The following is a 24,629-nucleotide window of genomic DNA, read 5'->3' as shown; positions in this document are numbered from 1 at the left end:
CTGTACATGCATCATACACACACACACTGTACACATTACATACTGTACATGTATCATACACACACACACTGTACACATTACATACTGTACATGCATCTCACACACACTGTACATATTACATACTATTCATGCTTCATACACACACATACTGCACACATTGCATACTGTATATGCATCATACACACACACATACTGTACACATTACATACTGTACATGCTTCATACACACAAAACACACTGTACACAAAACATACTGTACATGCATCATACACACACAGATAGAATAGATCAGTGTTTTCCAACCAGGATGCCTACAGAGGTTGCAAAACTACAACTCCCAGCATGTCCAGACAGCCTTTGGCTGTCCGGGCATGCTGGGAGTTGTAGTTTTGCAACAACTGGAGGCACCCTGGTTGGGAAACACTGGTATAGATACACACATGCACTTTACATATAGTCATCCACAGTAGTAACACACACACAGGCACAGTACATAGACATACACATATGTACACACATATATGTATCCACACACACACACACATATATATATATATATACACATATATATACAGGCAGGGAAACCTACTATAGTCAGGCCCCATGTTGTACAGCCTCTGCGGTCTCTTTTCCTCACAGCTCAGTGCTCTCTCCTCCCCCCTCCCCCTCCTCCTGGTCAGACGGCTGAGAGAAGAGACCGGGGCTGAGGGAAGATACCAAGTGCAGCGGGGGTGGGGGGAGCGTGATTGTGGTGAGGTGAGAAGAACTCCAAAGCTCTGGGGCCCGGAGCTCAAACTCCAAGAGCACGATTGTTAATCTGGCCCTGGTGATGGGGGGAATTGCCCTGTCGCTACAGGACTGGCAAGCACTGGCTGTGCTCGGGGCCCCCCAGCCAGCTCGGGCCCCAAGCAATTGCTTGGTTTGCCTGTCCTGTAGCGACGGGCCTGGATAGGGCATAAGATGTCTGATCGTGGGGGTCCCGCCGCTGGGGACCCCCGCAATGTTGCATGCGGCAACCACCTGTTTCTTGTCCAGAAGCGCTGGAGACTTGCATTGCGGGGATGGGGCGTGACGTCACATGGGGGCGGAGTCCTGATGTCACGGACTTCCGTTCCCGTGGTCATGACCCAGACCCTCCAGCGCTTCCGGACAAGAAACAAGTGGGTGCCGCATGCAAAATTGCAGGGGTCCCCAGTGGCGGGACCCCCGCGAGCAGACATCTTATCCTTTGGATAGGGGATAAGATGTTTAGGGTGAGAGTACCCCTTTAAGTCTGCAACTTCTGACACAGATGGCCAAACTAACCTGAACTAGCTCTACAGAAAGAGAATACAGTTTCTCTAATAGACTATTTTTATTTATTCCCTTCTTTATGTTGATAAAATATGTTGATGCTCTATCACATACACCTTTTCACAAAATTCTACAAGCTGATTGACTGATCTCATATGTTCTGATGTAGAAAACACCCATAGGCATTATACACATTGCAGAACCAGGTGCACAGAGATGGTACAATAGTATATGAGTCCCTACGGTTTTTTGGGATAGAGACATAGGTGCTCTGTGTGCCTCCATAACAGGACAACTTAAATTATTGATATTCTGCCAAAAAGGAGAAAAACATATCATTTTGATTCTGACAGTGGACACTACTCTTATTTCCTTTTAAGTATATATAACAATTTGGAATTTTCTCTCAAGAATCTCAACATGTTATTTGAAGAAACACCTGCATTTTTTACGGAGGCACAAACCTGCTCCCCATTCCCTTAATCTTATCCTTCATGTCTCTACATGCTACAGATTGACAGTAATTTGCTGTAACACTTTTCCAAAAGAGAATGACATAAAGGGGTATTCAATGAAAAAAAAAAAAAAATATATATATATATATATATATATATATATATTTTTTTTTTTTTTTAATATCAACTGGCTCCAGAAAGTTAAACAGATTTGTAAATTGCTTCTATTAAAAAAATCTTAATCCTTCCAGTACTTATCAGCTGCCGAAGTTGAGTTGTTCTTTTTTTGTCTGACAACAGTGCTCTCTGCTGACACCTCTGTCAGTCTCAGGAACTGTCCAGAGTGGCAGCAAATCCCCATAGCAAACCTCTTATGCTCTGGACAGTTCCTGAGACAGACAGAGGTGTCAGCAGAGAGCACTGTTGTCAGACAGAAAAGAACAACTCAACTTCAGCAGCTGATAAGTACTGGAAGGATTAAGATTTTTTAATAGAAGTAATTTACAAATCTGTTTAAGTTTCTGTAGCCAGCTGATATGAAAACAAAAAAAGTTTTTTCATGGGATACCCATTTAATAACAGCACCACTGTTGACATGTCTGACATTGCAGTTTGGTTATATTCAAATAAATATTGGTCTTCAATTCACTGTGGTGATGGTTTTTAAAGGGCTTGTTTAAAAAGTAAAAAGTCCTTCCCAGAAGCAGTTCCACACTTGTCTATAACAGCACAAGTATACGGGTGGGCACCTCGTTTGGAAAAAACGGACAATGCCAATGGCGCTACCTCACGTAGTAAATGAAAGTGATCATTGCTTGGTGATTAAATAAAGTTATAAGATTTATTATTTGCGTAACATTAATGGGGTACTCACCTTGGCATCTTATCCCCTATCTAATGGATAGGGGATAAGATGTCTGTTCGGGACCACCGCAATCTCCCTGCAGCTCCCGGAGATCATTTTGAGCATCGGGTTCAGCGCCGGAGGCTTGTGACGTCACGCCCCCTCTAATAGACTTGCATTGAGGGTGTGTGGTCGTGACATCACGAGCAGGGCGTGACCGTGACATTACGAGCCTCCGCCCCACATCGCCAGTTATCCAGCATGGAGTGACGTTCACTCCGTGCACCAGAGGTCTGGGGTGCTGCAGCCGAGATCGTGAGGGTCCCCAGCAGCGGGACCTCCGGGATAAGATGTCTAGGGGCGGAGTACCCCTTTAAGTTTCATGTTCGAACCAGACTGTTCATCAGGTGGTATAAAACAAATAAAAAGACTCACATATTTAAAAGACAGGGTGGATTCACAACCGAGTTAGCTTATAGTCACATGACATTTCGAGGTCATAATAAAAACAACCAAAAACATAATTAATGCATAAACCGACTCCTACTGTTTTGTAGTTTAGTATTTTGATTCTGTCTTTCCCTGCACGTAGTAGGTAGGGAACGTCCTCGTGGTTGTGGACCCGTTGTTTAGGATGGATACGCAAGTAGGCAGGGACAGAGGGAGTGGGAAAGATTAGGGCTTTGCTTAATCCCTGCCCAACGTAACATGTACAAACCCAAATGCAGATACAGATGCAAAATATTATCATAAAACTGTGTGAACTAAAAACAATGTTTAAATGTCTTTCCATGCATATGGTTTATAAAACAGTCTCCATTATTTCATTCAGACCCCTTGGTGTTTTTGTGGTTGAGACTGTAGACAAGTTATACATCCAAAAAAATTCTTTTTTTAAGGTTTTAACAACTTCTGGAATATGGTCAATAGGTATGACAGAAATTAAACCGTTTCCTTCTGGAAGTGCCAGGGTGCAATGCCCCGTGAAGGAGAAATCTGTTTTTATGTTCTGTCTGTGTTTATTTAGACAATTATGTAAAGCTTCCATAGTACGACCTACATACTGGAGACCACATATGCAATTCAGCAGATGAATCACATAGGTGGATTAACAAATGAGGCGAAATTTGATATTAAAGGGGTACTCCGGTGGAAAACTTTATTTTTTTTTTAATCAAGTGGTGCCAGAAAGTTAAACAGATTTGTAAATTACTTCTATTAAAAAATCTTAATCCTTCCAGTACTTATTAGCTGCTGAATACTACAGAGGAAATTATTTTCTTTTTGGAACACAGAGTTCTCTGCTGACATCATGACCACAGTGCTCTCTGCTGACATCTCTGTCCATATTAAGAACTGTTCAGATTAGGAAAAAATCCCCATAGAAAACATATTCTGCTCTGGACAGTTCCCAAAACGGACAGAGATGTCAGCAGAGAGCACTTTGGTCATGATGTCAGCAGAGAGCACTGTGTTCCAAAAATAAATGAATTTCCTCTCTAGTATTCAGCAGCTAATAAGTACTGGAAGGATTAAGATTTTTTAATAGAAGTAATTTACAAATCTGTTTAACTTTCTGGCACCAGTTGATAAAAAAAAAAAAAAAAGTAATTCCACCGGAGTACCCCTTTAAATCTCTTTCATGTGCAGTTGGAATGGAACTCAGTCACTTTTCGTCTAATTTCTTTGCAGCATAGTCACCTTTTATTATTGCACTTATCAGATCCCGGGGGTAGGTCACAGATAGTAGGCATTCCTTGGTGTTGTTTAATGATGCTAGGAGCAAGCATATTCTTGAGTGAAGGTGCACGTCTGAAAGTAACTTGTGTCCTGTTTGGTAAACTGTCCATTATTAGGACATCGCTTTTAAGGATGTGCCAGTTTTTTATTAAAGGGGTTATCCAGGAAAAACACTTTTTATATAGATTTGTAAATGACTTCTATTAAAAAATCTTAATCCTTTCAGTACTTATGAGCTTCTGAAGTTAAGGTTGTTCTTTTCTGTCTAAGTCCTCTCTGATGACACCTGTCTCGGGAAACGCCCTGTTTAGAAGCAAATCCCCATAGCAAACCTCTTCTAAACTGGGCGTTTCCCGAGACACGTGTCATCAGAGAGCACTTAGACAGAAAAGAACAACCTTAACTTCAGAAGCTCATAAGTACTGAAAGGATTAAGATTTTTTAATAGAAGTAATTTACAAATCTGTTTAACCTTCTGGAGCCAGTTGATATATAAAAAAAAAGTTTAAGGATTTGTTTAATGGTTGTTGTTTTTTTTGTCAGTCTGTCCTGTTAGTGGTTTTATTCTTCACCCCCCACTTGTCTATAGGCTGTTTACAGTTTTCTAGCTTAGCCATATACACTTAGGTAAGGCTAGGCTGTAACATCAGATCCAACTAGTGGACCAGGGTAGCTCTCTCTATGGAAGAAAGGCAGACATATGTTCCTAATCTGCTGAAGGGAGTTTGGTCAGAGATATACAGTAAACTAAACCTTGTCCAGCAACCAAACAGTTAACCTGGTATGGAGACTGGAGGCCTAATCTGTAAATTATAATACAAATAATCCCATATTGGGTCACACACAATGTCAATTGCTTAAGGAATTTATTGGATGAAAGGTAGACATGAAAAAACATGTAGGCATGTGGAGAAACAAGAAGAAAAGCTGAGAACCCATAACAGCGATAGATGAGGATAACTGTGCCCCTGCGGATTCCTGAATTTGGCTTTTTGGATGACATCTTATTTAACTGGTTCTACATGCTCTTCAGTTGTTGTATCCACTATCTTCCCATCAACGTACGTCTCGGTTTTCACTACTGTCCTCCTAGTTTTTACTATAAAAACAAAGAACAATAAAAATGTGTTAGAAATCATGTGAGTAAACTACTACTACAAGTTCTACCACTTCTACCACCACTACTACTGTTATTACCACTACTACCAATACAAGCACTTCTACAACTATTAGCCACACTACAACGACCACAACTGATACTACCTCCACACTAAAACTACATTATAACTATTACAACCTATACCAATACAACTACTACTAATACTACTACCACCACTACAACTACTACTAATACTACTATCACCACTACAACTACTACTAATACTACTACCACCACTACAACTACTACTAATACTACTATCACCACTACAACTACTACAAATACTACTACCACCACTACAACTACTACTAATACTACTACCACCACGACAACTACTACTAATACTACTACCACCACTACAACTACTACTACTAATACTACTACCACCACTACAACTACTACTACTAATACTACTACCACCACTACAACTACTACTAATACTACTATCACCACTACAACTACTACAAATACAACTACCACCACTACAACTACTACTAATACTACTACCACCACTACAACTACTACTAATACTACTACCACCACTACAACTACTACTAATACTACTACCACCACTACAACTACTACTACTAATACTACTACCACCACTACAACTACTACTACAAATACTACTACCACCACTACAACTACTACTAATACTACTATCACCACTACAACTACTACTACTAATACTACTACCACCACTACAACTACTACTACAAATACTACTACCACCACTACAACTACTACTAATACTACTATCACCACTACAACTACTACTAATACTACTATCACCACTACAACTACTACTACTAATACTACTACCACCACTACAACAACTACTACTAATACTACTATCACCACTACAACTACTACTAATACTACTATCACCACTACAACTACTACTACTAATACTACTACCACCACTAGAACTACTACTAATACTACTATCACCACTACAACTACTACAAATACTACTACCACCACTACAACTACTACTAATACTACTACCACCACGACAACTACTACTAATACTACTATCACCACGACAACTACTACAAATACTACTACCACCACTACAACTACTACTAATACTACTACCACCACTACAACAACTACTACTACTAATACTACTACCACCACTACAACTACTACTACTACTAATACTACTACCACCACTACAACTACTACTAATACTACTATCACCACTACAACTACTACTAATACTACTATCACCACTACAACTACTACTACTAATACTACTACCACCACTACAACTACTACTAATACTACTATCACCACTACAACTACCATAACTGCTATAGTAGCAGAAACAAAAAGATATCCTGCACTCACCGCAGCAATACAGATCATACGGCTCCTCTTCGGGACCTCTGACAGACGGGCAGCCAAGGCTGGCATGGGGCGCTCAGAGGCGACTGCCGGCAGTTTCGCGCAACACGTTGCGCGAAACCGCCGGCAGTCGCCTCTGAGCGCCCCACGCCAGCCTTGTTGGCCTGTCTGTCAGAGGTGCCGAAGAGGAGCCACATGACCTGTATTGCTGTGGTGAGGGCAGGACATCTTTTTGTTTCTGCTACTATAGTTACTTACGGATACTGTTTGATGTCATCCTAGCACCACCGCTGGTCGTTGCCCTGAGTACCCGCAGTGTACATCCAGGCCCCATAGTTTGGAACTGCTATATTAAGTGGTTGCGGTGCTGCCTTGATTTCTACTGAGCTGACCACCATAATTGCTACCACTTTGACCACCACAACTATTGTTTCTAACACAACCACTACTACAACTACACTACAACTGTGACAGCCTTTAAACTACAACTACTACAACTATCACAACTGCTACGACTTCTACCACCACAACTACTAATGTTTCTAATACAGCTACAACCTTTACCATTACAATTACTATCCCTTCTACTACTACAACTACTACCACCACTATTACTACTGCTACCAAAACTACAACTGTACCAACCTCCACCACTACAACTACTACCACTTCTACGCTACTACATATGCTACCACTACAAATACTACTTCCACAACTACTACAACTTCTACCACTATTGGTGTTACTACTAATGTTACGACTGCTACCACTAGAACTACTGTCAATTCTACTACTACTCCAACTAAAACTACCACCATCATTACAACTACCAGTACAACTGCTACAGCTTTCACAACTTCAACTACTTCCAACATTACAACTACCAGTACAACTGCTACAACTTTCACGACTGCAACTACTTCCAACATTACAACTACCATTGCAACTGCTACAACTTTCACGACTTCAACTACTTCCAACATTACAACTACCATTGCAACTGCTACAACTTTCACGACTTCAACTACTTCCAACATTACAACTACCACTACAACTGCTACCACGTCTACCACTACAATTACCAGTGTTTCTATCACTACTACCACCATCACAGCTGTTTCCACTTCTACCATTTCTTTTATTACCACTACCACTACTTTATCGAAAACCACTCTACCTACTACTACACCTACTACTGCTACTAGCACTATTATTAGCAACTCTACTACAACGTCTACAACTATTATTATCACTGTAACTACTAAGTAACTACTACAAGCTAGTACTACTGCCACTACAACTACTACCACTATTAGTACGGATGTGCTTAAAGTATTACTATCATTTAAAAAAAACAGACATGTCAAAAGTTTGGATTGCACTGGGTCTCAGTGCTGAGACCTGCCATGATTGTGAATTATAAGCCGGTGAAGTGCGCATCAAAATGTACTTTACTCTCTAGCTGTCAATCAAATTTGACTCATTCATGGCTTTAGTCTATGGTAGTGTTTTCCAACATGGGTGCCTCCAGTTGTTCTAAAACTACAACTCCCAACATGTCTGGACAGCCAAAGGCTTTCTATGGACTGGTCTATGGAGTGAATAAGTTGGACAGAGCTACCGGCCAGGGAGTGAAGAGCACTGCCGCTCACTTCACCGGCTTTGAGGACATCATCATATGTCTCAATCAAGATCTTTTTACCATCTGAGCTTTGACTTGCAGATCCAGCGGAGGCTGAGCTTTGACCACCATATCTTGAACCTGCAGTTCCAGAAGAAGCTGATCCGCTTGGGCTTTGACCAGCAGAAGAGCTAGTCTGACTTCTAGTTGCAGAAGAGGATGCTGTACTAGATGTTTGACCAGAAGAGCGTGAGCCAATAGAACCTCCACTCCCAGAAACTGCACTTCCTGCTCTTGAAGTTTGAGTAGTTGAAGGTGTAGACCTTGAGGTTTGGGTAGTTGTAGACCCTCTAGAAGTCTGGGCTGAGGTACCTCCAGCTCTAGTAGTAGCCTGAGAAGTACTTGTGGTTCTGCTGCTTTGACTTGTATCTTGCCCAGCCTCAACATCCCTGTAAGACAAATAACATTTATAGGAATGGAGAATTAAAGTGGTACTCCGGTGGAAAACAATTTTGTTTTAAATCAACTGGTGGCAGAAAGTTAAACAGATTTGTAAATTACTTCTATTAAAATTTTTTAATCCTTCCAGTACTTATCAACTGCTGTATGCTCTACAGGAAATTCTTTTCTTTTCTGTCTTACCACTGTGCTCTTTGCTGATCACAGGGAAATATAAAAAAATTGTATCAACAAACATCCAGTATTAAACATCCTAACCTCACATTTCAACAACGTCAAGCCCTTAAAGAATTATCTAACAATAAACTACTTACTATACGTCAATCCGATAAAGGAGGCTCCGTGGCAGTGTTAGATTCTTCACTCTATAACAAATTGGTGCTGAACATGTTAAATGACACACACACCTATCGACGTTTGACGCACGATCCAACCAATACTATCAAGAGTAAATTATCACGGTTAGTAGAAGAAGGTACAGCACTGTCCATTATCACTAAGAGGCAAGCAGATTATCTTGTACCTCCGTTTACGAAGTGTCCGGTGTTCCATGCTTTACCCAAGCTACACAAGGATAAGTTTCCTCCGCCTTTGAGGCCCATAGTTGCGGGCATAGATTCTCTCCTAGAACGACTCAGTGCATGGCTGGACGGGATGCTACAGCCATTGGTATCCAGGACAAAGGGATTCATTAAGGACACTAAGAGCCTACTACAAGCCATGAGACTCCGTGAATGGACCAATGAAGACAGTTGGATGTCTTGTGACATCACTGCTCTCTATACATGCATCCCTCATGATCGAGCAATAGAAGCCATATCCCATCATCTTAAGAAGTACAGTACCTATGGATCAGTTCTGCAACAGTACATATTGGACGTTTTACATTTTTTGCTACATCACAATTTTTTCAGTTTTGATTCTGTTTTTTATTTACAGGTTACCGGTTGCCCGATGGGCTCGAAGTTTTCCCCCTCGTTAGCCAATCTATATATGGCATATTGGGAGGAGGTCGTCCTGTTCTCCCATGCCAACCCACTCATTCACCTTGTGGGTTGGTATGGGAGATACATTGACGACCTTCTCCTGATTTGGAGGGGAACCCCTGAACAAGGGGAGGATTTTTTCAAATTTCTGAATAATAATGATCTGTCACTAGTTTTTACGGGCAGCATTTCAGCTAGTCAAACAGATTTTCTAGACATTACTCTGAGAGGTGATTGTACATCAAATGTTATTCACACTAAATTATTCCGTAAAACCTGCGCAGGCAATAGTTTACTCCACTCATCAAGTTGTCATCCCGAACATGTAAAACGTAATCTACCCATTGGGGAATTTGTACGAGCAAGACGTGCATCGTCTGAACAACACACATACAGGGAGACATGCAAGGATATTAGAAAACGCCTATCCACTAGAGGGTATCAACCATACATCATAAATAGAGCAGAAAACATTGTTAATTCAAAACCGGCTAACCACTATCTTTGTGATAGACAACATATTCAATCTAAAACTAAATCGCTTCCCACCTTTACCACACCATTTTCCAGACAATTTCAAGATATCAAACGTATTATACTCAAACACTTACCAGTATTACATCTTGATAAAACCATGTCTGATATTCTACGGCAAGGTGTTCGGGTAGTACCCCGCAAAGCACGTTCACTGCATAATCAACTTTCTCCCAGCGATTTTAGTACAGCTCCCCACACTGATACATGGCTCACATGTAAAGGCAGTTACAAATGTAGCCACCCAAGATGTACTGTCTGCCAATACATGCCCAATACTGACAAATTTCATTCATGTACCACAGGACAGGAATTTCTAGCAAAAAGTTTCATCAATTGTCAAACACATCATGTTGTTTATACTATCATTTGCATACCCTGTAACCTTCAATACATAGGATGTACGAGTAGAAAACTCAAAGTTAGGATCAAAGAACACTTACACATACCCGACAGTAACAAAATCGGCAGTAGATCTGTGTCAGGTTTCACTAAACACATTATTGATCATCATGCAGGTATTGTTCCGAACATTTCAGTGACAGGTATAGAAAGAGTACGCCCGCCCAGAAGAGGTGGAGATTGGAGTAAAGCCGTGTTCAGACGAGAGGCTTTTTGGATACTGTGTTTAGACACGCGCTTCCCGTCTGGACTTAATTACAGACATGACTTAAGTTATATATATTAATCATTTGAACAAGATATAGTTTTTGTCTAATTTACTACCTATTTCAGTTGTTCACTCCATTACGGGTTTTCTCCATCCTCCCAGCTCCACATTTTCCAACAACCTTATGTGATGTCACCGGTTACCACAGTATTTAAGATGCATCTTTTGTCCATTATACTTACCATGATTAAGACTTGTTAACAGGTCGAAACGCGTTGGTTGCGTTTCGTTTGTTCTTATCCACATTATGTTCCAGTTTGGTTTTTAATATTTTCCAATAAAGCCAGTATTTTATCCAGTCTGGGAGCCGGATGCTACTTTCTCCTCTGCTTAATTGCTCTTTGCTGATACCTCTGTCTGAGCAGGAGAGGTTTGCTATGGGGATTTGCTCCTGCTCTGAACAGTTCCTGACATGGACAGAGGTGTCAACATAGAGCACTGTGGTCAGACAGAAAAGAAATTAAAAAAAGAAAAGAACTTCCTGTGGAGCATACAGCAGCTAATAAGTACTGAAAGGATTAGGTTTTTAATTAGAAGTAATTTACAAATCTGTTAAACTTTCTGGCTCGAGTTGATTTAAAAAAAGAGTACCCCTTTAACACATTTCCTTGCTAATTTATAGCAGTGGGCACATTTTCTTATTTACCCTTCTTCCAAAAGCTTCTGGTAGGTCGCAATCTCCTGTTCAAGAAGTACTTTGACATCCAAAAGGGCTTCATACTCAGACTTCGTGCAGGTCGTATCATTCTTTATTTGCTCCAACTGCTCTTCTACTCCACTTATGGTCACCTGGATTTGGGATATCTGCCTGCAGTAGTCATTTTCTTTTTCTGTCAATGAGTCCTCCAAGGATTTTTTCTAAATTAAAATATAACCAAGTTGTTTAACATCTAATTTACACACTAATAATTTTAGATTTATTTATCTACGTTCATGCATGGGGCAAGGCCAAGCACATGGAGCATATACAGTGGCCTATAGAGCTTCTACAAAAAGAAGTAACTTGAATTTTGGGTCACAATACAAAATCTGTAATGGGTCCTCCACCTATTATGTGTTATTTATAACACTTTCGTCTTCCTAGATGGAAAAGGACACCTTTGGCAGCTTTTTACCTTAGAAACCTTGCTGACCTTACAGTATAATACAATTGATCCAAAGGTATGTATAGTGCCATGATATGGTGCCACCTTATGACTCCTATAGTCAAAGGGGTACTCCATCCATAGACATCTTATCCTCTATTCTTTGGATAGGGGACAAAATAAGATGTCTGATCACGGGTGTCCTGCCACTGGGGAACCCCATTCATCTGGGGCATGGTGCGAATTTCACTCCGTGCCAGATGACTTGCGATGCGTGGTCGGAGGCTCGTGATGTCACAGGCATGCCCCCTCAATGCAAGTCTATGGGAGGGAGCGTGACGTCACGAGCCTCCGGCGCTGCACCCGATGCTCTAAACCAATGCTGGGAGAAGCAGCAGAGGGACCCCCGCAATCAGACATCACATCCCCTATCCTTTGTATAGGGGAGAAAACATAAATACATTTTGAGTATTAAAGGGGTACTCCCCTTTAATACTCAAAATTTATTTATGTTTTCAATTTATAAGAGGTACCTACAAGTTACCTCCTCACAAGTCATAATTCATAGACCAAAGGAATTATTCTATCCAGACATACATCATGAAGAATGGTATCGTACCATAGCATACTGGGCTTGCAGCTCCATTTCCAGAGATTGAAGGCTGCGCCTCAGTTCGGTGATCTCACTCTTGTTTGTCTGTTCCTGTTGGACTCCTACAGTGATCTGTTGCTTTATTTGATTACTCTAGAGAAGAAAGAAGAAGAAAAGTTAAATTCCCAAATTATAAAGAGTTCCTGCTTGGTATGGACCCAGTATGGACATGTACCTGTTGGTTGTACAGGTCTTCAGCATCCTTGCGGTTCTTCTCTGCCAGAGCTTCATATTCGGCTCTCATATCATTCAGTATCTTTGTCAGATCTTTTCCTGGAGCAGCATCCATTTCGACATTGACTTGACCAACAGTGGTCCCCTCGCTAGACTGTGTATCCTATAGGAGAAAAAAAATGCGTCTTACAACCAATAAATGGCGTGAAGAACTAAAAGATACCATAGTAGACCCTTTTAGGCTAGTTTAATATTTTGTATGTAAACTTTGTTCTACCCTTGAATGCCTTCTTATAACTTGGCTGTATACAACTATTATACAAGTCACCAATGTGAAATTGCAAGTGTGAATATTGCCTGAGATCAAAAGTGTGCCATTAAAGGGGTACTCCAGTGGGAACTTTTTTTTTTTTTTTTAAATCAACTGGTGCCAGAAAGTTAAACAGATTTGTTAATTACTTCCATTTTAAAAATCTTAATCCTTTCAGTACTTATCAGGTGCTGTATACTAAAGAGGAAGTTATTTTCTTTTTGAATTTCTTTTCTGTCTGACCAAAGTTTCCTCTGCTGACACCTCTGTCCATTTAGGAACTGTCCAGAGTAGGAGCAAATCCCCATAGCAGACCTATCCTGTTTTGACAGTTCCTGACCTAGACAGAGGTGTCAGCAGAGAGCACTGTAGTCAGAAATTCAAAAAGAAATGATCTTCCTCTGTAGTATACAGCAGCTGATAAGTACTGGAAGGATTAAGATTTTTAAATTGAAGTAATTTACAAATCTGTTTAACTTTCTGGCACCAGTCTAGTACCGGAGTACCCCTTTAAGCACCTGGACCCAAATGCAACCTGCACCATGGTCCTCTAACCATCATAATACCATTGCACTCCTACAGTTATGCGTTTAGTATAGTAACATGGTTCATTAGGTTGAAAAAGAATCCATCGAGCTCACCCTATATTATTACTGGGTTTATTCAGAGTAAGGCAAAAAAAAAAAAAAAACATGAGGCTGATGCCAATTGCCCCATACTAGGAGGAAAAATTCCTTCCCAATGCCATTTTTGGATCAACATTGATATGTGGAAGCAATAAATTAGTAAGTAAGTAAGACTAAAAAGTCCAATATCGGTTGTATAACAATAAAAATATAAAGCGTGAATGATGTTTTCATGAATAGACCGATGAGACTGTAGTTGTACCTCTTCATGGTTCTTCTTGAGGGAGTCTATCTCTTCTGTCAGGCTTTCAATTTGTGACTCAAAGTCAGTTTTGCTCATGGTCAGCTCATCCAAGACCTTTTTGAGGCCATTGGTATCTGCCTCAACGCTCTGGCGCAGATGAAGTTCACTCTCATACCTAGTGGTAAAAAAAAAAAATACATCAGATCCATAAAATTTGAATTGTAAAATACTTGGTGTAAATCTGATCCACTGGAGAAAGAACCAGCACTCCGGAGTAACGTGAAATAGCGCGGTTTTTATTCACCCATCCAAGTTACAATGCTACGTTTCGGTCTTCACAATGAGACCTTGAGACTTCATTAAAAATAGTCCATAGGTAAGAAAACAAAAAGTTATCTCAATAGGCATTGGGATTACATAGTGCTGTAGACAGGAATAGACCAAAAGTAAATTTAATTGGAGAAAACCTAAATAATAAATTAAAATGATATAAAAACAACATAAATAAGGATATTCCATTGAAATACAATAACATGAAAAGAAACAATAAATTACTATCCAAACCTAATAATAATAATAATTGAAATAATCGATATCTTCTTATTATATGTTATATTCCTACAAAATGTTGTGTTATTATGTACAGATAAAATATATAACAACAAACTGATGTAAGGCATATAAATACTTGTATAGAAATTGTATAGTATAGAATACTAAATTGTATAGAATACTTGTACAGAAATTGGGTAACGTAAAAGTAATTTTTAATAGTTTTCAAATAGAAACTTCTTTCTTTACTTACTTCATCTTGAAGTCATCTGCTGCCAATCGGGCATTGTCAATGGCCAAAAGGACACTTGCGTTGTCCGTAGCTGCAGTTTGTATCTTCAAATTTAAAAAATAAATAAATAAAATAAATAAATAAATAATTTTTTTGAAAGTTATTGAGTTTTAGAATAACAGAAACTGTATAAATCAAATTTTCCTAAAATATTACACTCCTATATTACAGTCAAGTCTCTATGTACCCTAGACTGTTATCGGGCACTTAAAAACAGGGGGGTAGTTAAAGGTAGGTCTTGTTCCTATTTAAATAAGTGGTGAGAACCTAGTGGTTGCCACAGGTAAAGAACAAGGAAGGTTAAAATGTCTTTGAGACATGAAAATAGCATGGAGACAGCAGGACCTATTGTTGTTGGTTAGTAGTAGAGATAAGAAAAAGAATTTCCTGAGATTCGTTTGGGATCTGATTCAGTAAACCTGTCAGATGTGCAAAGTATGTTTAGTAGCAGGGACTCCTGTCAGAGGCAGTAGTCCCTGCTCCTGTACAGTACACTGGTCAAATGAACGTAGTGACTGGAAGCTTTGATGCATAACACATTGCCGCTCTGGGCCTCTCAGGATATAGGAGTAGAGATGGAACAGATCCGAAACAAATGACCAAAAAATCAGAGAAAATTTTAACTGAAAATTAAGTCAACTTCCCAATTAACAGCTCTGTTTCCAACCCATGCAAATACATGTCACAATATTTAGTTTTTTTTTCTCACCTGTTTTTGCAGGTCTTCAATTGTTTGGTAATATTGACTGTAGTCAGTGGATCCTGCGCTGGTAGAACCAGGTTGATTCTTATCATACCAGTCCTTGATGTTAGCCTCAAGGTCCGCATTTGCATCTTCTAATGCTTTGACTTTGTCCAAATAGGAGGCCAAGCGGTCATTCAGGTTTTGCATTGTTTGCTTTTCATTTCCAGAGAGTAGGCCTTCATTTCCAACAGATCCACCACCAAAACCTCCCCCAAAGCTTCCAGAGCCATAGCCTCCTCCAGAACCTCCACCAAAGCCTCCTCCAAATCCACCAGAACCATAGCCTGCTCCAGAGCCACCACCAAAACCACCTGCTGCGCCACCACCAAAACCACCTGCTGAACCACCAGCATATCCACCTCCTAAGCCACCACCAAAACCACCTGCTGAACCACCAGCATATCCACCTCCTAAGCCACCACCAAAACCACCCCCTGAGCCACCACCAAAACCACCCCCTGAGCCACCACCATATCCATCAGAAAAACATGCATTGCCCTGGCCACCACCAAAGCCTACATTAACACCACCACCACCACCACTCTGTTGTCTATAGGATGAACTGCTGACATTGACACTATAACCAGAAGCCAAACTGGAACCATATCCCCTGCTAACCCCTCCACTCCTTTTGTATTGGCTTGTCATGATTCCTGAAGCACAGTGATACCCTCCACAGCCTGCAAAGTGATGGCACTTGAAGGGACAATACTATAGTGGAGTGTTGTCATTTTATATAGCAGCATTGTGGGTGTGCCATATTGATATACTGATTGTGACAGCAAACTATTGTCCAAGCCCAATTATAATTTTTTTGCCTGTATCTGGTAAAATTACTGTTTATCATAAGGGTGGGAGACGGGAGCAATGATAGAAACCTTTAATTATAATGTCTAATGAGGTAAAGATACTATGAGGCAACTTCTTTATGCTCCCAGTAGGTTCTCTTTAATGATGCCAAATGATTTATAGGCTATGTAGTATCAGTATCATTGTAGAACAGTCGGACTGGTATTGTGCTGCAAACACTCGTAAGACTCAGCATACTACTATTTACTTAGGTATCACATTAGGTATTTCTGAAAAATATTGGCGTGCTATGGAATAACTGCCCTTCTGAAAACCGTGGGAAAACTTTTTGGGGTAGGGTCACACACACACACACACACCGGATGCTAGAGGTATTTCACGCTGCACAAAATTTGCTGCGCAGCAGTAAATATGCTACGTATTGTCCTGTTAGCAAACACACAGGGCTAACCGGCAGCAGCCCTGTGTGTTCGGTGAGGTTTGGAGATGGGGCTACGCATCACAGTCACATCAATGTGCTGGCCCCACTTCCAAACCTCACTGCGCACACAGGGCTGCCGCCAGGTGGCCCTGTGTGTTTGCTACTAGGAGACTATGCAGTGTATTTCCCGTTGTGCAGTGGATTTTGTGATTATACGGCTGTGTTTGACTCTTCTCTTAGACAACAAATTTTTAAATAAAGCCAACCACTTGCAACCAAAAAAAAAAAACAGAACACGGCAAGAACAAGGCATAGTCGGTCAAGAACAGGGCATAGTCGGCCAAGAACAGGGCATAGTTGGCCAAGAACAGGGCATAGTCGGCCAAGAACAGGGCATGGTTGGATAAGAACAGGGCATAGTCGGCCAAGAACAGGGCATTGTTGGCCAAGAACAGGGCATAGTTGGCCAAGAACAGGGCATAGTTGGTCAAGAACAGGGCATAGTCGGCTAAGAACAGGGCATAGTCAGCCAAGAACAGGGCATAGTCGGCCAAGAACAGGGCATAGTTGGCCAAGAACAGGGCATAGTTGGCCAAGAACAGGGCATAGTTGGCCAAGAACAGGGCATAGTCAGCCAAGAACAGGGCATAGTCAGCCAAGAACAGGGCATAGTCGGCCAAGCATGATCTATGGGTGTTACATTATCGAAAAGCTGATATCCTAAGAATTCCTTTAACCCCTAGTTTTTTGTATGTTTTATTTTTTTGTTGACATAAAGGCATGTTTTTTTAAAGGACACATACTTTTTAATGGCACTGTTATTTTGTATTTCAAATTTACACCATTCACCGTGCGATATAAATAGAATTAAAATTCTATTCTCTGGGTCAGTACGATTACAACAGTACCAAAGTACTGTTTGACGTTTTTTGCAGTTTTGCTGAATAAAAGCTTTTTTTTATTTAAAAATAAATAGATAAATATGTGTCGCCACATTCCAAGACCTATAACTTATACATTTTTCTCTTGACAGAGCTGGGCAGGGGCTTGTAACTCTTGTATAGTTGTTATTGGTATCATTTTCAGGTGCACAGACTTTTTGATCTGTATCTTTTCCACATTCATGGGAGCTCAGCTGTCATACTTAGAGATGGCGCCATAAAAAGGCAGCAGCCTGGCCAAAAACCGTTTAGTGACTGCCATAAAAAAACGTATAGGCAGTCACTAAAGGGCACTACAATTACAACCATAACTGGCCATGAGATGTGCCAGTACTGTTGTATGAGTAGTGGTCACAAATATTGAATCTTCAGAGTTTTGGGAGAAGGGATCTAAAGACCTTGGGTAATGGCCAACATGAAGGAGAGGGGAAGAAAGGTCTACCTCCCAAAATATACTGGTGCCTTCTTCAAAATTCTCTACAAGGGTATGTTGAAGTGTGTGAGTAATTCTGTTTGCTTATTCTGCTCCAAATCATCCAACAATGAAAATTCCATTGACTTTAAAGAGGTACTCTGGTGGAAAACATTTTTATTTAATCAACTGGTGCCAGAAAGTTAATCAGATTTGTAAATTACTTCTATTTAAAAATCTTAATCCGTCCAGTACTTATGAGATGCTGTCTGCTCCAGAGGAAGTTCTTTTCTTTTTAATTCCTTTTGTCTGACACCAGTGCTCTCTGCTGACACCTCTGTCCAAGTTAGGAACTGTCCGGAGCAGGAGCAAATTCCCATAGCAAACCTCTCCTGCTTCAGACAGTTCCTGACATGTACGGAGGTGTCAGCAGAGACAAAAGAAATTCAAAAGGAAAAGAACTTCCTCTGGAGCATACAGCAGCTGATAATTACTGGAAGGATTAAGATTTTTTAATAGTAATTTACAAATCTGTTTACCTTTCTGACACCAATGGAAAACATTTTTTTTTCCACTGGAGTACCCTTTAATGGACTTTCCGCTGCCTTGTTCACACTGGGGAATTTCTGCTGGCAGGATTCCGATGCTGAATTGTGTTCTGCCTGAAAATAGAACATGTTCATTCTTTTGGCTGAATCCACAGGTAAAAGCCCATTGAAGTCAACAGCATTTTTTTTACTTAATACTTTCCTGACCCATATTGTTACGGCGAGCGCTCCTGTCCTGCACCCTGACTGTGAGCACCTGCTGTCTCCCGCTCACGCTGGGACCGCAATTCGTATCGCGACATGTGGCCGCATGCGAATCGTGGCCTGTGGCTTACTTCCTGTAGTCCGGCTCTCTGCTTCTCCACGCGCACACCCCACCTTCTCTAGATTTAAAGGGCCAGCGCACCACTAATTGGTGTCTGGTCCATCCCATTTGTTATTTATGCCAGCTCCTCCCCCACTTCCCTGCCTGATCTTCAGTGCCCCTTCCTGTGTATCCAGACCCTCCTGCTACGTTATTTGACTACACACCTTTGCCCTGACCTCCTGCTAAGTTTGACTACGCTTCTGACTCATCTTCTGGTACCTCGTCTTGCCCAGCTACCTGTGTGGTTGAGCCGTGACCTGGGTGTCACCTACCGCAAAAAGCCCATCCTGCCTTGCGGCGGGCTCTGATGAAGACCAGTGGCATCTTAGACTCCGCTCCCCGATACGCTCCGAGTCATCGCCACACAGGTTAGGCTGCATTCACATCTCGTTTTTACATTACGGGTGCCGGGGAGGGGCAAACCGGGCTCTCCCGTTCCCCAGCCAGACCAGCGCTGAACTCCATTCACTTTAATGAGCCAACCAGAGTCAAACGGTGACTCCGGTCAGCTCATTTTTGACCCGTATGTGGTTTCCTGACCGGACCTAAAACTGTAGTATACTACAGTTTTAGGTCCAGTCACAAAACTGGATACGGGTCAAAAATGAGTGTGAATGCAGACTTAGTAGGATCCACATCCAGCAACGTAACAGATATTATTCCTCTTCAGTTCCTCTCCAATTCCTCAGTGTAAACATACCCTAAAGAATATTCACATTTTCTAGAATATTCCATAAACATCACTGAAATGTGAGGTTTAATACATTTTAGGAGACTTCGGATAACAACCACCATAGAAGCCAAGCAGTGGCCAACACAAAGAGAAGCTAATTTACCAAGAATTTCCTTGGAAGGTCTGATGGGTCGAGGTCCATCATTTAGACAAACTAGTAAAAACTGTGTTCTTCTAGCCTTGTCAACTCTCCTTTCCTCCCATGTAGATGAGGAAAGTTGCCAGGCACCTTTCCAGTAGGTCATCCATTCCATTTTTAGGGCCACTTGACTTATGGATGAGATTGTGAACTTCCAATTGAGGTGGGGCACTGCTTATAATTACTTAGTCTTGCATGTGGCTAGTTTCATAATTTCATTAAGACTAAATGACATGAAATTATATGTCAGTATAAAATAATTAAATGTTTCAGTAACATTTGGCATGATTATTCTCTGTTAGTAGAACAGAATGCTGCCAAATATTGATTTATTACAGTGAAGATGATTATTTCTTCTACTATTATTATCTGTAAAAGTTCCACCACTTGTTCAGCGCATCTTCATCTCTTAAATGCTTCTCTAACCTGAGAAACTTTGACAGCAAATAATGTTGCGACTCAGGATGAAAGGAACAATCATATTTTTATATATTATGTAATATATCTTCGGGTTGTATGTAGTTTTGCAGCTCAGTTCCATTGAAATCAATGCAATACCACACACAACCTGAGGATAGGTGTGGTGCTGTTTTTGGAATGGAATTTGCTCTGTTTCCGATTGCTGAATAACCCCTTTTAAAGGAGTTCTGTAGTGAAATATAACTTATTCCCTTATCCAAAGGAAAGGGGATGAGTTATAGATTGCAGGGGGATCTCCTGAACAGGGCCCCGGCAGTCTTCTGGAAGGGGGTGTGCCCTGGTGAAGCGGCAGCCGATACGCCCCATCCATGTTCAGGAGATCACGGGGGTCCTTGTAGTCAGACCCCACAATCTATAATTTATCCCTTATCCTTTGGATAGGGGATAAGATAAGCGATATTTCACTGTACTACTCCTTTAAATCTCTTCTGAGCACAGAGGCAATGCATGACTTTCAACCACTAAGGGGCCTTACTTCCACTAAATTTGTACTTCACTGCCTGTTGTTAGGGTAATTCCGTCTCTAGTAATAGGGACAGCAAAATAAAAGACAAAAAATTGGTTGGCGAATTTCGGCTGTTTGTGGCTTTTGACAGAGGTACTCATAGCTATCTACTGAGCATATTCCATCCATTTCTATTTTAGGAACACCGTTAAAGGGAAAGTGACAGCAGAGTCACCTGTACTAACCTAAATAAATAGATAATATGGATAACCCTGTTTCTAATGTTTTTTACAGGGTAAAAATCGGTGCAGCCGCTCAGGAGATATAATTTGGTCATTTCTTTTTAACTGCACTGAAAGCCGGCTGCTGCTGTATGTGCGCCCACCCCCACTCCTCTGGCCAATAGCCCTGCCCCTCCTGCCGATAACCCCTTCACAGACCTGCTATAGAGGAATTAATATTCATGGAGGAAAGTACCATACTAGCAGATGAATATATCCTAATTGGCTACACCAGTTTTCATCTGGTAAGAAACGGGGTAACCTGCACCATCTACCTGTATATTCAGTTTAGTGCCGATGACCCTGGGGTCAGTAACCCTTTTAATAGATTATCCCATGATTAAAACTTATCACCTATCCTTCTATCACGCTTCATTCACATGTGTTAAGACAAGGGACCTTTGTTATTGTGATCAGTTGGGGTCCCTCCAGTCAGACCCCGTATTGATCAGAAAGTGACAGAAATCCCTGCTATGCATTACTGTTTACTGTTATTAAACTTACCAGGAGGTAAGGGGCAATTGAGGACCCCTGGCCTCCTTAAAGGGGTACTCCACCCCTAGACATCTTATCCCCTATCCGAAGGATAGGGGCAGGGCCGGCATTAGGGTGGGCAAACCAGGAAATTGCCTAGAGCCCCCATCCCCTGGAGGGCACCTTGCCGGCTGCTCAGCATAGGCCTAATCAAGCCCGGGGGGATCTGTGGCTGCCACTCAGCAGCCCTCATCACATTCTGGACATCCATGTGTCCCGAAATATCTTTTCGGGACACAAGGATGTCCCTGTTACCTTTCTGCGGCGACCCCAGCGTTAACTTTAAAATCGCAGGGGCTGCTGGGAGTTAGCGCACGTAGGGACATCACTGTTGTGCGTGCCCTTATAGCAACGGAGGAGCAGAGCTGTGAGGAGGACGCGCTCCGGCTGAGATGGTAAGTCACCACCACCAGCTGGCAGCACGTCCTCTTCGGTGCAATGACCACTGGTCCTCCGGTCCAGGGACCTACTGCTATGGTATATAGGCCATAGCAGTAGATCGTGACCCCGGACCGGAGGACCGGTGGTCGGAACACTGAAGTGGGGCAGTACACAGGCATACAGCCTCCAGCCATACACTGTATATGGCTGAAGGCTGTATGTTTATGGAACTGTACAGCACCTAATGTGGGGAATTGTACTGCACCTAATGTGGGGAGCTATACTGCACCTAATGTGGGGGAACTATACTGCACTTAATATGGGGGGGAACTGTACTGCACCTAATGTGGGGGAACTGTACTGCACCTAATGTGGGGGAACTGTACTGCACCTAATGTGGGGGAACTATACTGCATTTAATATGGGGGGGGGACTGTACTGCACCTAATGTGGGGGAACTGTACTGCACCTAATGTGGGGGAACTGTACTGCACCTAATGTGGGGGAACTGTACTGCACCTAATGTGGGGGGAACTGTACTGCACCTAATGTGGGGGGAACTGTACTGCACCTAATGTGGGGGGAACTGTACTGCACCTAATGTGGGGGAACTGTACTGCACACCTAATGTGGGGGGAACTGTCCTGCACCTAATGTGGGGGGAACTGTACTGCACACCTAATGTGGGGGGAACTGTACTGCACACCTAATGTGGGGGAACTATACTGCACACCTAATGTGGGGGAACTGTACTGCACACCTAATGTGGGGGAAACTGTACTGCACAACTAATGTGGGGGGAACTGTACTGCACACCTAATGTGGGGGAACTGTACTCCACACCTAATGTGGGGGGAACTGTACTGCACCTAATGTGGGGAACTATACTGCACCTAATGTGGGGTACACTATACTGCACCTAAAGTTGGGGAACTATACTGCAACTAATGTGGGGGAACTATACTGCTCCTAATGTGGGGGAACTATACTGCACCTAATGTGGGGAGCTATACTGCACCTAATGTGGGGGAACTATACTGCACCTAATGTGGGGGAACTATACTGCACTTAATATGGGGGGAACTGTACTGCACCTAATGTGGGGAAACTGTACTGCACCTAATGTTGGGGGACTGTACTGCACCTGATGTGGGGGAACTGTACTGCACCTAATGTGGGGGGAACTGTACTGCACCTAATGTGGGGGGAACTGTACTGCACCTAATGTGGGGGAATTGTACTGCACACCTAATGCGGGGGGAACTGTACTGCACCTAATGTGGGGGAACTGTACTGCACACCTAATGTGGGGGAACTATACTGCACACCTAATGTGGGGGAACTGTACTGCACACCTAATGTGGGGGGAACTGTACTGCACACCTAATATGGGGGGAACTGTACTGCACAACTAATGTGGGGGGAACTTTACTGCACACCTAATGTGGGGGGGAACTGTGCTGCACACCTAATGTGGGGGAACTAAACTGCCAACCTAATGTGGGGGAACTATACTGCCAACCTAATGTGGGGGAACTATACTGCCAACCTAATGTGGGGGAACTATACAAAAATATTAAATTGTACTATTATGATCCCTATAACTCTTTTATATACTATTTTATACTCTTTTATATACTCTTCTGTATATGGGGATGTATAAAGGTAATTTTTTGTGCTTTGATTTGTAGTTTTTATCGGTACCATTTTTGTTTTGATGGGACTTTTCAATAGCTTTTTAGATATTTTTTATGGCATTTGAAGTGACCAAGAATGTGCAAATCTGGTTAGTGCACGATTTCAACTTTTGGGGCCCCACTTTTGATTTTACCTAGGGCCTTGCTAAGCCTAAAACCGGCCCTGGATAGGGGATAAGATGTCTGATCACGGGGGCTGGCCACTGGGGACCCCGCAATCTTGGCTGAGGCACCCCAGATATCCGGTGCACAGTGCGAACTTAGCTCCATTCCCGATGACTGGTGATGCGGGACAGAGGCTCATGACATCACGGTCATGCCTCGCTCGTGACGTCACGGCCATGCCTGTCCAATGAAAGTCTATAGAAGGGGGAGTGACAGCTGTTATGCCCCCTCCCATACACTTGCATTAAGGGGGCGTGGGCATGTCTGTAACGTCACGAGCGGAGAGTGGCTGTGATGTCATGAGCCCCGTCACTGCACCCAATGCTCTAAAAGAACGTTGGGTGCAGCAGGGAGATTGCTAGGGTCCCCAGCGGCTGAACCCCCGCTATATAAGTATAAGATGTCTAGGGACAGAGTACCCCTTTAGGTAATGGCAGCTGGAGGTAGTTATACTGTTTATGCAACTCTCTTTAATGTCTGTGGG

The 24,629-nt window shown here is 42.0% G+C and overlaps 1 protein-coding gene across 1 annotated transcript; it reads right to left on the bottom strand.

Annotated features, from left to right (window-relative positions):
- Nucleotides 1-5,197: 5,197 nt before the first annotated feature.
- On the bottom strand, nt 5,198-16,925 carry LOC130297001 (keratin, type I cytoskeletal 47 kDa-like). The gene is made up of 8 exons (XM_056549136.1): nt 15,756-16,925; nt 15,008-15,090; nt 14,221-14,377; nt 13,024-13,185; nt 12,816-12,941; nt 11,758-11,969; nt 8,544-8,911; nt 5,198-5,431 (listed from the first exon to the last, which is right to left on the bottom strand). Exons 1-8 carry the CDS (start codon nt 16,437-16,439, stop codon nt 5,337-5,339), a joined length of 1,887 nt encoding a protein of 628 aa, XP_056405111.1. The 5' UTR covers nt 16,440-16,925; the 3' UTR covers nt 5,198-5,336.
- Between the last annotated feature and the right edge of the window lie 7,704 nt (nt 16,926-24,629).

The sequence above is a fragment of the Hyla sarda genome, chromosome 12 (genome assembly GCF_029499605.1).
Source record: "Hyla sarda isolate aHylSar1 chromosome 12, aHylSar1.hap1, whole genome shotgun sequence".
In the NCBI taxonomy this organism is placed as follows: Eukaryota; Metazoa; Chordata; class Amphibia; order Anura; family Hylidae; genus Hyla; species Hyla sarda.
This window is presented reverse-complemented; position numbering and strand designations above follow the sequence as displayed.

Excerpts from the sequence above, each read along its gene's own strand:
- LOC130297001 (XM_056549136.1), bottom strand. The coding sequence starts at position 16,439 with ATGACAAGCCAATACAAAAGGAGTGGAGGGGTTAGCAGGGGATATGGT. Across the intron at positions 11,970-12,815 it reads TGCAAGCCCAGTATGCTATG|AAAAAATCCTTGGAGGACTC; the intron begins GTACGATACCAT and ends ATTTTAATTTAG. Across the intron at positions 8,912-11,757 it reads CAGAAGCTTTTGGAAGAAGG|GGATGTTGAGGCTGGGCAAG; the intron begins GTAAATAAGAAA and ends TTTGTCTTACAG.